The following is a 12,847-nucleotide window of genomic DNA, read 5'->3' as shown; positions in this document are numbered from 1 at the left end:
CCGAATTTTGAAAGGAATTTGTAGAATGGCAGATTGGTATGCAGTATATGTTGCGTCAAATGAGTTTAGATAATCGCCTAGTCGATCGGAGAGCGACTCGCTAATAAATATCCAAGAGTTGTGTATGGAGGAGCTGTATCATAGACGAATTACCAGTAGAATTCCTTTGTTCTTGGATTATTTTTACTAATTAACTTATATTTTAATTATGTTGAGTGATTTGCAGGGAAAGAAATATTCAGTTGTTAGTAGAGTTGAGCTAAGGTGCTGTTGCTTAAGAACCTTTTTAAATAGACTAGGCAGGTAAGAAAATAGCGGTTTGGTACAGATAAAGGAATGTTTTTAGGACTCTAGTAGAATATTTTTTAATAAAAAACCGGCATATCTCGCCTCATAGCTGTAGCTAATTCAATGCGATTATTGTAAGGGGGGAAAAATGCTATTTTAGTTACCTACTTCTCTCTCTCGCGATCGCGCACACACTCCAAACTCATGCAATTCAACCTGAAACTTAAAAATTTAACAACACTTTACTCCTGTTTGTCACTGGCCTTCTCAATTCTGTGTAATCATTTGTTATTGTTACCGCTTTTGCAGTGTTATTCCGAACGCCATCACCGTCCACTCGTACTTGTGGTGGATGTGACCGAGGGTTATAGTGGAACAAAGTAAGTGGGAGTTACTTTGTTGCAGTAAGTCCCACTTACACTAGAGGTCAAATTTTGAAGCGTGACTTAATTTTACGAAAACGGAATCCCTCATAGAGTTTATTGACGAGAAAAAACCTTGTTGGTTAATGACTCATAATCAAAAAAAAGGCTTTGTCATGGAAATGCTGACGAGGCGAGAACGATTTCGGGTTTGTGTTCGTCCAGTTCCGACCCATCATATGTATGCAAAGATGACTACATGTGTAAAGCATCAGAGAAGAATAGAGATCTGCAAGATGTCCAACTGTGTCAGGCAGACTGCAAACAAGAGTATACAAAAAGAACATGCAGATAGATTATTATGGCTGCACACAAATGCTAGGAGTATCAGAAACAAAGGGGTAGAGTTTGTTGCCTTAGTCAATATGTTGCGACCTCAGATTGTAGGAATTAGTGAGACCTGGCTATCAGAATCAGACCTACTAACTGGTATCGAGTGTCATGGGTACAGTATTTTTAGGAAGGATAGAGTGAAGAGGAGGGGGGGGGGTGTTGCTAATGATATTGGATGACTTAAATCCAGTTAGAGTTGAGAGCTATGAATGTAGTAATACTACCAACAATATTTCATTTCGCAAGGAGTTTGAACCCATCTGGTGTGAGGTGGAATCTAACAAGACAAATTACATAGTGGGGTGTTGTTACAGATTTGGTGGTTTGGTTGCTGGTGATGAAGAAATGCATCACCAAATAGAAAAGGTGGGCGCAAAAAGAATAATCATAATGGAAGACTTTAATTATCCAAATATAGATTGGGTAGCAGTAGAATCTCATGAGAAGAATGAAAATGCATTTATTGAACTGTTGCGGGACAACTTCCTCAAACAGCATGTGACAGAAGGAACTCGAGGTCAAAGAGTGTTAGATTTGATTATAGTGTCAGAGGGCGTTTCAGTTAAAGACATAACTGTTCTGCCTCCAGTTGGCGACAGTGACCATGCTATACTCACTTGGGAAATTACTAAGTTTATGAATGTTCCATTCAGAAAAGGTTACATGCTGAACTACAAAGCAGAAAATTATGACCAACTGAGGAGTATACTTAGTTTAGTAGAATGGGATCGGTTGCTGGATGGAAAGAATATTGACAGTGCATGGGAAGCATTTAAACAATACTCAAATGATGCGATATCAAAATGTGTACCGAGAGTTCGAAGAATAAATAGAGTAGGAGTCAAATGGATGGTATTAAGCAAGAGATTCGTAAGAAAAGGACGTTGTGGAAGGAATACCGTTTGCATAAGGATGACGTCCGTTACGAACGTTATAAGCAGCAGGCTAGAATATTTGCAACTGTTGTACGAAAAGCAAAGTCCGAATATGAAAAGAAACTGGCTCTGCGTGCTAAAGACAACACAAAAGAATTCTATCGATATGCTGCAAGTAAAAGAAATAATGAATATGAAAGAATAACTCTTCTAAATCGAGATGGCGTGAGGGTTACAGATGCAGAAGAGGTTGTTCAGTTAATGAGTGCTCATTTTGTTAAAAGCTATCAACCAGGTGAACGCAACATTGAGCTCACTGTTACCTCTTCACTAGATGAAGAAACGCAGGAGTGTGAGGCCGAGGTATTAGAACTGCTGCACAAACTGAATAAGAATTCAGCAATAGGGATTGATGGGATATCAGCACGTGTGCTAAAAGAGTGTTCAGATGAACTGGCCATTCCTTTGACCAGGATGTTGAAATGAGTCTCAGAACAGAGAAGATTCTGTAGGAATGTATGGTAATTCCATTGCACAAGGGTGGTGCAAAAACCGATGTATCCAACTATTGACCAATTAGTATCTCAGGAGTGGTGTGAAGATTTTGGAAAAAATGGTTAGGGCCTGCATTCAGAAATGGGTTGACAGTGAATATCTACTTTGCAATGGGTTTACTAAGGGAAGGTCATGTTTTAGCAACTTGCTCACATTCTATGACAATGTTACCATTGAACTAGACAAGGGGAATGGATACACATTAAACTTTAGGATTTTGCTAAGGCTTTTGACAGAATACAGCATGACGAACTGCTGTACAAGGTTTAAGGTAACACGTGGTGTACCACAAGGATCAGTGCTTGGTCCACTGTTATTCAATCTGTACATTAATGATATTGGGAAAGATTTGACAAGTGACATACAGTTATTTGCTGATGATGCAAAGATAGGTAGGGTAATCAGGAATGCTGTTGTATGCAGTCTTTGCAGAATGATTTGAATAGGCTAGAATTGTGGGTATGGGAAAATGGGTGTCAGTAAATGTAAAGTCATTCACTTCGGCATGATTAGCTATCCAGTGTTGTATTATATTGGTGGGATTGGGCTAGAAGAAACTGATGAGGCTAGGGATCTTGAGGTGTTAATAGATTAGAAGTTGAAGTTAATGTAGCAAAGATTGCAAATACGACTCAAAAGATAATTGCAATGCTGAAACGAATGTTCACATGTAAAGATAATGATGTTATTTTACCTCTTTACAAGGCTTTGATAAGATCTCACTTGGACTATTGTGTGCAGGTCTGGTCTTCTGATTTCCGTTGTGATTCTGATATATTGGAGAGAGTACAAAGGAGAATGTTAAAAATTATATCGGGATTGTGGAATACTGATTATGAAGACAAATTGAGAATTTATAGATTGCAGACACTAGCAAACAGGAGAAAGAGGGGTGATTTGATTGAGACTTACAAACTTCTGAAAGAGTCGTACAGGATTTCAATTTATGGAGGGTGGGGAAAGAACGAGAGGGCATCCTTGGAAGCTGAGAATGAAGGGTGTGAGGGCTAGATTTTTCTCTCATAGGGTGGTGCTTGATTGGAATGGATTGCCTTTAGATGTTGTGAGTGCAAGCAGTGTGAATGAATTCAAGAATAAATATGATAGCTGGTGTGTGTGTGTGTGTGTGTGGTATTTGGCCTCCCTCGATGAGTCTCTGACTCCATGGAGGTCTCTCTTAATAATAATAATTCATTTTGAAGAATATCAAGCGAAATTACACTGATTTCTATAAATTAAGGAACAACAAAAAAAAATCATAGCTCACAAACTATAACCAATAACAATTAGTGTGTTATTCTTCGTTTGTCTTTTCATCGTTTGGTGGATGTTACATTAACATAAGCGCAATTGGAAGAACGACGGTAAATTGCGCCCTTCGATTGGAATAGGCCTAAGTTCGATTCTCGTCGTGACGGGAGGAATCTTTATGTGGACTATTTCAATCGAAGGTGAGTTAGTCGATCTCATACCGAGGTAGCAGGGTTTTTTCTCCCGGAAACTCGGGTTTTTCATCCCGCACACAGAGAAATCGGCCCTACAGAACACACGCAATTTACAGACAAACAATACTAGTTGTGGTGGACAGTTAATGGAGATGATTGGTATTACAGGTTCGGTGTAGTGGTCTAGATAGTTGTATAGTAGGTATCCTCCCGCGATGAGTCTTCGGACTCCTTGGAGGCGTCACGAATAATAATAATAACATATGATAATTTTTATGCAATTCTGTGAAAAGCAGTATATGGGATGTGAAAGAAACGCCGACAAAATTGCAAATAAATAATTTCTTGCAGTAACAAATGGGCACATGAAGATAATGATCAAAAAGAAGATGTCAATGAGATTGTCAAAGTGACTCAGTAAAGAACATGGTCACCCCACACAACAATACAGCGCTCATAGTAATGTTTCATACTGTTTATAATGATGTCCAGGAGCTCATTGGTAACAACGACCATTGCTTCTGCAAAGATCAAGTCCCTTAAGGATTTGAGGAGGGAGATTGAGAACAGCAACACATGTACCTAGAGTATCCCAGACATGTTCAATAGGATTAAGGTATGGAGACTTGGCTGGTCCGTCCATAGGTACTATAGTTTCTTCTTGAATATATTGGTCCACAAGCTTTGCTCGATGAGGAAGAGCATTATTGTCTTATAGGATAAATGTCTCCTATCGCATATGGATGAACATAGGAATGTAGGACTTAGTATTTAAGTTACAACATTCATGGTTCCGCCAAGAAGCACATACAGGTCGGTGCGTCTACCCCAATGAGATGCCTTCCCAAAACAGTACACTACCCCCCCCCCCCCTCACCATAAGTGTTTCTTTACAGGTATTAGAGGGAATGATAATGTGTCCCTGGTTCTCCAGACCAAAGTACGCCTGGTATCTCTTTGTAGAGCAAATCGGAACTCGTCTATAAACAAATACCAATTCCCATTGGTCTTAGATCCAGTTGACGTTGAGCCTGGCTCATTTCAAACGGTATCTCTTGTAGCGCGGATTTAGGGGCATGATGATTATCGGATATCTAGCATAGAGACTACTTTCGTGAGTCCTCCTTCACACAGTGGAACAGATACAATGTTCCTGTAGCAGACGCCGAGGTCTGATCATAACTGATTCGGGGTAGCATTCCTGTTTCTTCGAGCAGATAAAGATATTGATACCTGCTTTGGTTGTAGCCTGGGACCTTTACTGTATCTCCCGGGTGCTATTTGTGACTGTTGGAATTGGTTCCGCATCCTGTGAACCGCTCGCATGCAATTATCTGGCTACCTCCGCCTAGAAATCAACACGGATGGACTTTGGCCAGTGTCTAGTCTTACCATATCTCATGTTAAAAGGTGTTTAGCAGCGATATCCGAAAATTTTGCTATTACGGAATGTCTTGCTCTCACTTTAGACATAAACTGGAAAACACTCCGAAACGCCGGTTTTATGCCGCGGCTTATTTGCGTATACCGCTGACAGCGCCACTCATTTGTATACGATAGCCAGATTCGGCATAACATTTTTACGCAATGCATCTGACTTTCATATTTCATCCCCCCACCACCGGCGTTATTCCGATTTTTCCTCTTTGCTGCTTAATTTATGGAAAGCAGATATGAGATCGATATGATGTAAATCAGGACGATTTGTTTATGAATTTTTCAGTTTCGTATAAACAAAGTCTCTTAAAAGGGTTCTACCGAAATTGTTTTTGAAATTTGCATAAGCAAACAGTTTCATGAAGAGGACAAGTCGAAGCGTAATATTGTTACAAAACTAAAATGTTTCAGCTGTACAGTTCTGTGGAAAGTTACAATTAATGATATGGGGAAATAGCGATGAAAGAACATCTTCCGCTATACTAGAGGCAGCTGATCAGATATACTGTATTTTGACAAACAAGAGGAATCAGTCTTGTTGTATACGAAATCTGCATAGTTCAATAGCTGGCCCGAATCAAATATCTCTATTCTGCACTAAAGCAGTCATAAGAAGTTTATTTTATGGGATGGTTGCAATAAGAAAAAGAAAATAAAACCACTGCTTTGTTCACTACTATAAAAAGTATAGTGGACACAGAAGGATAAAAATTGGACCTAAGTAGACTGGCATAATTTGCAATGGACAAATTACTCCATTTTCGCATATGAAATATTTACCGCTGATTTCCTCATGGCGTGGTTTGTTGAAAGAGTAGGACGAATGGACTGTATTATTACCAGAAAACTACAGATGGGATTATTGGTGATTTAACACAGGTCATTTAAGTATAGCGGAAGGAGGGTAAGTGACAGAACCCGAAGGCATTTCTGCATTGATAGCAAAGCTCAGAGAGAAGGAGCTGTCCACCATGACATACATTGACCAGTTAGAGAGAAGACTGGCTACCCAATTGCAGAGGGTGGCAGGTACATGTCAGACACACTCCAAAGCTCTGAAAATGTCAAAAGTGACAGCACGTTTCTTCGAACTTTCCGATGTTGCGCGTCCAGTATGGGATTGATGGAGTCCTTACTGGTGGTGTCACTGATTAACTGATAGGTCTCTAGCTAGTGGCGAACGTCGACTTGACTTTCTCCATTTTGGAGAGAATTGCAGTGATAGCGATTAGTTTGACAGTTTTGCTCCATTTTTGGAATAGTGATTTATGCTTTATTTCAGCTTTGGGAGAACTGCTAGCTGAGTAAAGCAGATTGTATAAGACAATTGTTTGCTCTAGAGCACAGTTTGAATGTAGCATTAAAAGTCACTAAAAGTATCCCGGTGTCCCAGTTTAGTATTCTTCTGATGCGTTTTGCAGAAAAACCACAGGAGGTATATGGTGCTCAGTTTCTGGTATGGTAGGAAGCGATTTACCTTAGCCATCTGTACAGGAGTTGAAGGAAAAGAGTGATGCCAGGAAGTCTGCTTTATCTTTGGATGCTGTAAGAGTTATGTTGTCTTAGTGAGAAAGAGAGAGAGATTGCACCCGTTGGCTTTCACAATGGGCTAGAAAGCACACTTTCATTAGCACATGAAACGAGTGTTCTGCTATTGGCCTATGTGATATGAGATTTGAATTAATTGACGGTTAATTTGCATTTATTGCGTGCTTCAGTATAGGCGGTGTATGAAGCTGGGTTTCTTGTTCCAGGCCACTTCCAGTAAGCTGAGTGTTTATTTTCAACTGTTTGGTGTATCCTCTGTTGAACCAAGTTTTGATAAGTGGTTGAGAAATTTAGATGGAATGGGGATTTTAGGCTTTCACGCTGGTGAAGATAATCCCCGTGTTTTCGTTCAGAAGAGTGAAAACAAATTTTCATAGAAAAGAAGAGTAGGTTTCAGAGGTCCTATTTGATAAATTTATAGTATCAAAGGACGCGAAATTGGGAGTGGTTGGAAGGAGAGTTCTGTTTGAGAAGAAAGTTGTATAAGATTATGATCCGTGTTTCCGAGAGAGAGGAGAGGTGACCACTACCGTGTATCTGGGAGAGCCGGTTAAAAAAAGAAAAAAGGTTGAAGGGTATTGTTGAGAATGGGGAGGGTTATGAGGAATTCGGGTAGGTAGGTATAATATTACTTCAGGACAATGCTTATAACAAAAACTCTTGCATCTTGGTCAGTGGTGCTGGAAAAGGGAATCCAATTGGAGTTATGGATGTTTTCCACAACTAATTCCTGTGTTTTGGGAATTGGAGTTGTGGACACCCAGAAAGATGGATTTACTATTTGGATAGCTGAATTGCAGACGGTCTAGCTTTGTGGAGAGGAAAGTGAAGATCAGAGGTTTTTCGGAGAGTAGTGAATACAGTAGATGGATGTTGCTGAATGATGGAAGAGAGCCTCGAGCCAGAAGAGGTAAAAAAAAAAAAAAAAAAAAAGCTGAGGATTCTAAATTAGGTTTTTTTTTTTTTTTTTTTGGAAGGAATGTCTGATCTCATAAAGGTGCAGCTTGCTTCCTTTATGGTGAAAGACACCATAAGTATGTTATGGATATTGAAGGGATGGATTGTGTTTGGTGTTGGTTGGTTTGGCTTTCTATCAAGAATGTCTTGGATATCTGTATGTGATGATTTATGTTTGCATTTTTCCCACAGATATTGGTAAGTTGATGTGAAAGTGAAGTGAGATGTTTTTTTTTTTTTGTAGGGATTCTGGCATGTTTGTATATATTGTGGATGTTTTTTTTTTTAAATTTTTTTTTTTTTTTTTTAGGGGATTAGTTTTTGATGTATATTTATTTCAGTAGTAGTGTCTGTCGATAGTTGCGCGTTTCATTTTTAATTCAGGAAAGGAATAGAGTAGGGAAATGCAATGAGAGATCTTTTTATATCCATACAAAGAGCCACCGGTCTCTGTCTCATAAAATTGTTTGAGCTTCCCTCCAGCCTCTTGACTCCTTCCAGATAGTTTCGACCCATATACCTGGCAGCTGGCCTGTAGGCCAGTGTCTTTACTGATGTTCCCTCGAAATGGAGGAAGTTGCGGGTCTATGGCTGGCATGTCTTTGAAGGGTATCAAATATTCATACTGCGTGAAGGAGGACAGGGACAAAGTAGAATCCCTGCTGTAGTGGCCAAACACGACATTCGCCACTTCAAGCCTCTAGTAAGCAAGGGGTGCGGCCTTCACGTAGTGATGAGGATATTTACCACCTAGTAGGTCTAGTTAGCATATTATCCAACTAGGAAGATATCCTTTTATAGTGAGAATGCTTTGTGTATTTTAGTCCGTTTTATGGAAACTGGCTACACCACTGGAAGGTGAGGGTTGAGTGGTAAAATTAGGCAGAACAAACTTGTCTAGGGTACATTTGAAAGACGGGTTATGTACTCTAGACTTAAGCACTAATTTTTTACACACACACACACACACACTCACTCACTCACTTCGGGTTCTTACGAAGAGACCACTGAATAGAGTTTCTCGAATAACTTGACTTTGATATACCATGATACAGTAGTAGTCGCAAAAACAATCGAAAAATTGTGGTTTGATCAGAGTATAATGCTCATGACTTTAACGGGATGATATGTGCTTTATGGAGTAGCAGTTTTCGTTTACCTTTCTATAGCTCGGGCGACTACAAAAACAAACAACAACAAAAAAAAATCCTCTTTTCTTCTCCCCATGAAATATTCCGTTTTTATTATCGAAATGATGTGAACAAAAGTAGTGTACAGTATGTACCATATGCCAATAAAAGTAAAAGATGTACGGTATATGTCTGTAAAACGGTTGCGATTACTGAAACTCGCTTTATTACAATTGCATAGTTATTATTATTACTGTTATTATTTTTATAGTTATTGCCATAAGGATACTTGTTGCATTTTCTTACTGATATGAACATATGAATTTTTCGTAAACATATTTTAATCCATTTATAATCATTTATACATGGATCAAAATATAAGGGGGATAAACATTCATTCATGACCATAAGGAAAAAAGAAACCTTTGCTTCATATTTATAAACCGGGAATGAAGGAAATGTGTTACATTTAATAAGTTTTAGTGGAGCATAACACAAGATTTTTTCCCCTCGGAAAAAGCTCTATTTAATAGTTAATAAACTTTTTTAATTATAAAAAAATTCCTTTATCGTGTCAGTGAACAAATGATAAACGGAAATTTGTGGTGCAGATTTGTGTTGCATCTCTTAAATGACTGACAACGTGCATTAAATTCCAATATGGGGGGGGGAAAACCCGCCGAAATTATAATTTGACACTTATTATTATTTTTAAATGTAACCTGAAAACAAATTTTGTTTTCAGACTATTCGAATTTTTCTGCAGCCGTACAGGGAATTCTCTAATCTTTGTTTGTTATTTAGTGTGCTATTCACTGGAATTAATATATTTTGCAACAGAAACGTCCGAAAGCTAGTGATTAATTGTTTCTATTTCAAGTGAGAAAGGGAAATCTTTTGTACATATTCAGTCCCTTCGCAATCTGCACTGAAGAAATCTCGGATATCGTTAGTGATCGAAGAACGCCCAGCCTATTCCCGAAGAGGGAAAGAAAGCTCGTCATGTGATAGAACGCTTTCTTCTACTCGCTCCGTTCGTTTTTATGGAGACCCTGTTTTGTGAGCTTGCCAAGGTTGGCCTTGAGCTACAGCTGTTTTTGACAGCGTATTAAATACATTCAGACTGGAGTCTTCTGAAGTGTAATGATATTACTGAGTAAGGACGACATGTTGAAATCGTACGGAAGTGATTGACACGTACCGTAGGTAACTTATTGTGTTTTTTTTAATGTCATTTAGTATGAGATCGTGATATTTCATAAATATGGCAGTGCAGCGAAGTTGTGTGTAAGAACGCTATTCCAGCACTATTTTTACTGAGTTAAATCACCACCAAGGACAGGACCTTGAAATCTGAATATAGTACATGCAGGTAGCAAGAATTCGTTTCGTTTTTTACTAATGTGTCGTAAAAGGATTTACGCTATGACAACTCCTTGTTCAGAGCCTAGTAAAATAGTATGTATGTATGTTTAATGCAACACAGCGGGCCAGCAGAGAGTATTATCAAAATAAATAACTGCTTTACGCTGCTCAGGTTTCCGTGCATGTTGGAAATGCTTATACAGTGTGGCATTGTTTTAGTTTATTTAATGTACATTAATCGCGACCAGAGAAAGTTTTCGTTCTCAGCATAATTGAACCGTGTTATCATCAAGATCGGAAGGTTCCGCTAATCCATCCCAGAGAAGATTAGAAGTATTAATGTTGGTTCTAGAAAGGAGAAATTAATAACTCATTTTACTGTAACCAATCTGAATAACGTCAGGACTTTGAGTAATAGGTGACCACTGGTGGAAACCATGTTAATCTCAATGTGATTTAATCTCCATCCATCATATCATCTTCATAATGAAAGTTATGAAGTCTTCAAAAATTTTATTATATATTGGTGCAGGTAAGGTTCCATTATTCGGGTTTCTTTGTCGTACAGTATATATTGGAGGTGTAGCCGAAAGTCTCATTTTAAAACACATTTACTTAGGAATAACTTTATGATACAACTAGATATTATTTCTGAATTATGATTTTGTTTTCAAATTAAAGACATATATATATATATATTTTTTTTTTTTTTCTTTCTTTAAACTTATATAAAATTTTGTAGTTAAAAATTTACATAGAGAACTTGAAAAAAAAAACTGACCTTTTAAGGCCGCAGTAATTCAGTTTTGTACTTAAATAATTCACAGGTAATTAATTTCTTTTGTAACTTTAACCTTAAAAGTTTAATTACTTTGGGATATCTTTTAAATATTACTCCCGCTGAACAGTTTTGAACATGTAAAAAACATAAATTCAGAAAGAATCCCAAGAAGCATGTATGAAAGTAGTCCACGGAAAAGATGGAGAGATCCATATAAGAGAAAATTTACAAAAAAAAAAAAAAAAAAAAAACCCTTCAAGAAGTGTTCATGAAGAAGGGATAGGAGAGGATAAGAAAGAAATATAGATCTTTGATCTACTTGATAGTTTCATTGAGCATTGGTTGACGGTGATTATGATTTTAAAATTTTATTTTATCTATATTTTTTCCATAAAGTACATTGATTCTCGAGTTTGCAGGTTTTTCCTATTGTTTTGCTTTGTTGATTAAGCAAAACAATATTTCATATTGTTTTGCTTTGCTTAGCTAGTTCACGTATGTATGTAAAGAGTTTCAAATGACCCGGACTAAGAGCAAATAATACCAATAAATAAAAGTACTTCGATAGATTCATTTTTATGATGTTTAAATATTTTGGAAGCTAAACATTTATTACAACTTCAGTACATCTCTTGAAAAAAAAAAGCATTTCAAAATAATTTTGTAATGACTTTTATTTCCATCATAACTTCAGTTTGAATGCTTTTAATATCTTAAAAAATATCGATAGTTAAACTGAATCTTTGTTTTCAGTCAGTCCGAAAACCAAGAGGTTTCCCATCAGTTTTAAAACACTGAATGGAGAACTGCATGATAAGTGTGCTCTTCGCACTTCTTCAGAGCGAAGGCACGATCTTAAGAAAATTGTTCAACAGACTATGAACAGTTAATATTGTATAATTTAGAAGTTAGAAACGAGTATAGGTAGTACTAGCGAGGATAGAAACGTTTGATTTAATTTTCTTCATGAAAATCGTGTTTTGCTTCGTAACATTGAGCCTCCACTTCCTTAATCACTCTTTAGTAGATTATTTCGTGGTGAATAGTCATACGCAGTCCGTCGGATATATTATATATAAATATTATTGGAGAGAAAGAGGAGTTTGAAAAACGGACAAAATGTTAGGCTAACTGCCAAAATCTGAAGAAAATATTCAGGAGGAATGTAAACATGAGTGCATTTCAGTACTGGAGATGGAAAAAGCAGTTAAATCTAAAATGTGGAAAGGCAGCAGTAGTAGACGAATATTCGACTAGAAATCCTCGCAAATGAAGATAGTTTTACAGCAGTTATATTGCGCAATTCAGAAGGCGTAATTAGGTGAAATTCTGGATGACTGAAGTAGAGCTCATTTTCTATTTCTAATTATAAGAGGAAATAAGGCCATGGGAGAAGAAGAACGTGCCTGTCTAGCTCTATAGAAATAGCATTTGCTTTCATAACACTAATCCTTCTGGAAAAAAAAACAAAAAAAAAACATGTCATGAGTTCGATACTATTCGCCGAATAGATGAATTATTTCTAAGTACTTCTTAGAAAGCCTTGCTCATAGATAGGACCAAAGCAGCTCCACCTACTCTCTTTGGGATATTTAGAGGATTTATTTGTGTTTGTGAGAATTACAGAAATTCCGGTAGATTTATGCAAGCATTGAGAAATGGCTGAGAAAAATTGTGTAAGAGACCTAGGAAGAACAAGCTTAGTTCAAGA

At 37.5% G+C, this 12,847-nt stretch overlaps 1 protein-coding gene across 5 annotated transcripts in view; it reads left to right on the top strand.

Annotated features, from left to right (window-relative positions):
* Positions 1-12,847, top strand: part of atos (atos homolog atossa) — a 322,345-nt gene that overhangs the window by 42,740 nt on the left and 266,758 nt on the right. For 2 of the 5 annotated variants that reach the window (XM_090400979.1, XM_090400978.1), the window contains exon 1: positions 10,558-10,887. The exons of 2 other annotated variants lie outside the window; for them this stretch is intronic. In XM_090400979.1, coding sequence (XP_090257105.1) covers positions 10,842-10,887 — 46 coding nt within the window. In that variant the 5' untranslated portion in view covers positions 10,558-10,841. Of the gene's footprint in view, positions 1-10,555; positions 10,888-12,847 lie in introns of those variants that run through there. One more of the 5 variants, XM_090400987.1, reaches the window with a different exon arrangement.

This window comes from Typopeltis vanoorti, chromosome 11 (genome assembly GCF_054136105.1).
Source record: "Typopeltis vanoorti isolate ZY-2024b chromosome 11, IOZ_Tvanoo_1.0, whole genome shotgun sequence".
NCBI classification, from domain to species: Eukaryota; Metazoa; Arthropoda; class Arachnida; order Uropygi; family Thelyphonidae; genus Typopeltis; species Typopeltis vanoorti.
The sequence above is the reverse complement of the archived record's forward strand: the minus strand, read 5'-3'. Positions and strand labels throughout refer to the sequence as shown.